The 1,508-nt window shown below is 67.9% G+C and overlaps 1 protein-coding gene across 1 annotated transcript in view; it reads right to left on the bottom strand.

Moving 5' to 3' along the window:
* FBXW5 (F-box and WD repeat domain containing 5) overlaps positions 1-1,508 on the bottom strand; it is a 4,038-nt gene extending 2,530 nt beyond the window's left edge. The window contains exons 1-3 of the mRNA XM_011957273.1: positions 1,110-1,508; positions 575-732; positions 4-176 (exon numbers count right to left, since the gene is read on the bottom strand). Coding sequence (XP_011812663.1) covers positions 4-176; positions 575-732; positions 1,110-1,302 — 524 coding nt within the window. The 5' untranslated portion in view covers positions 1,303-1,508. The remainder of the gene's footprint in view (positions 1-3; positions 177-574; positions 733-1,109) is intronic.

Genomic DNA, 1,508 nt, shown 5'->3' with positions numbered 1-1,508 from the left:
CCTAGGCTGATGACAGCGATCTCCCCGGATGAGGAGTTGTGCGGCCCCAGGAACACCCCCGAGGCCAGCAGCAGCGAGTCGTCCTTGTTGAACTGGGAGAACTGGGTGTAGCTCCAGTTGTAGGGCCGCATGTCTGCGCTGTGCAGCAGCGAGATGGTCAGGTCGTTGCTCCAGATCTGCACGGTGGGGGTGGCCATGGTGATCGCCTGGCCAGGTCGCCGGGCAGGGGCTTGCTACCACAGCGCCATGAGGCCCCAGCTCTGCCAGCCCTGCTCAGAGGCCACCAGGGGGCAGGGACCCCTTGAAGCCACTGTCGTCCACTCTGGGGGCATCCGTATAGAGGGCAGGAGCCTGCCCCTGGAGCAGGCGGCTTTGTGTGGGACCCTCTCCTCACTACTCAGGGCCGCCCCGCACCACTCCTGATCCTCTGTGGTCCCTCCGCTGGATGCAGAGAGGCTGCTGTGTCACCTCTGGCCTGACCCTCCCTTCCCACCTGGTTGGAACGCCTGGGTCCTGGGACCTCCGTGCTTCGGGGCAGCTGGGTGGGATGTGCAGGACACCTGGCCATCCTCACCTTCACAGTGCAGTCCTTGGAGCAGGACGCGAACTGGTACCCCGAATGGGAGAAGCTGAGGTGCAGGACCTGGTCCGTGTGTTCCCGCAGCGTCTGCACCTCCACGCAGGGCACCGTGTCATACAGCCGCTGGAACTCCTCGTACCAGGACGTGGCCGCTGCGGGTGGGCACTGTCAGTCCTGGGCCCAGGCCTTCCTCCTCGCAGTCAAGGCCAGAGTGTGGCCCCAGCAGTCCTGGCAGGCCCCGTGGTGCCCCTGGAACCCACTACCCATGGCATAGGCCTTGGCTGGAGAACACAACCCTGCAGCTCACAGAGACCCCTGTACCCCCCACCCCCCAGGTGACCCAATGAACTCTCTGGCCCCCATGCTCTGAGGGGTGCCTGGGCAGTGTCCGACAGACCTCGATCAGGGTGAGGGTGTGAGGATGGACACTCGGGGCCGTGGGGCAGGGCCCCAGCCAGGCTGACCCCCAAACGCAGGAGCCCGGGGCCCCGGCTGCAGAACGTGGGTAGCGGCCCCGCACGCCACTGACCTGGGTGTCGGGGCACATCGCGGGCCACCTGGTAGTAGCGGTAGAACTGCTCCCTCCACAGGAACTCGTCCCGCGACACGGCCTGCCATTGGCGGCACACCAGCCCCGCGGCCAGCACGTCGGCCGGGCCCAGGCTCAGGAAGATCTGGTAGACGAGGCTGTCGGGGAGCAGGGGCGTGCCGCCCTCGTCCATCGTGACATTCTGCCCAGGCGGCCCTGAAACCCACCAACGGCTGCCCTCAGCCCAGGCCCGAGAACGGAGGCCGAGAGCGGGCGCCCGGTTCCTCCCGCCCCAACCGTCCCGCCGGGAGTTCCACGGAGCTGGGTGTCTGCAGGGGACGCCCGGGCACCGCCGTCCAACCAAGGACCCGGCAGCTCCGGGCGGACCGGGCCGTCCCC

The sequence above is a fragment of the Colobus angolensis genome, unplaced genomic scaffold, assembly GCF_000951035.1.
Source record: "Colobus angolensis palliatus isolate OR3802 unplaced genomic scaffold, Cang.pa_1.0 Scaffold44, whole genome shotgun sequence".
Taxonomy (NCBI): domain Eukaryota; kingdom Metazoa; phylum Chordata; class Mammalia; order Primates; family Cercopithecidae; genus Colobus; species Colobus angolensis.
The sequence above is the reverse complement of the archived record's forward strand: the minus strand, read 5'-3'. Positions and strand labels throughout refer to the sequence as shown.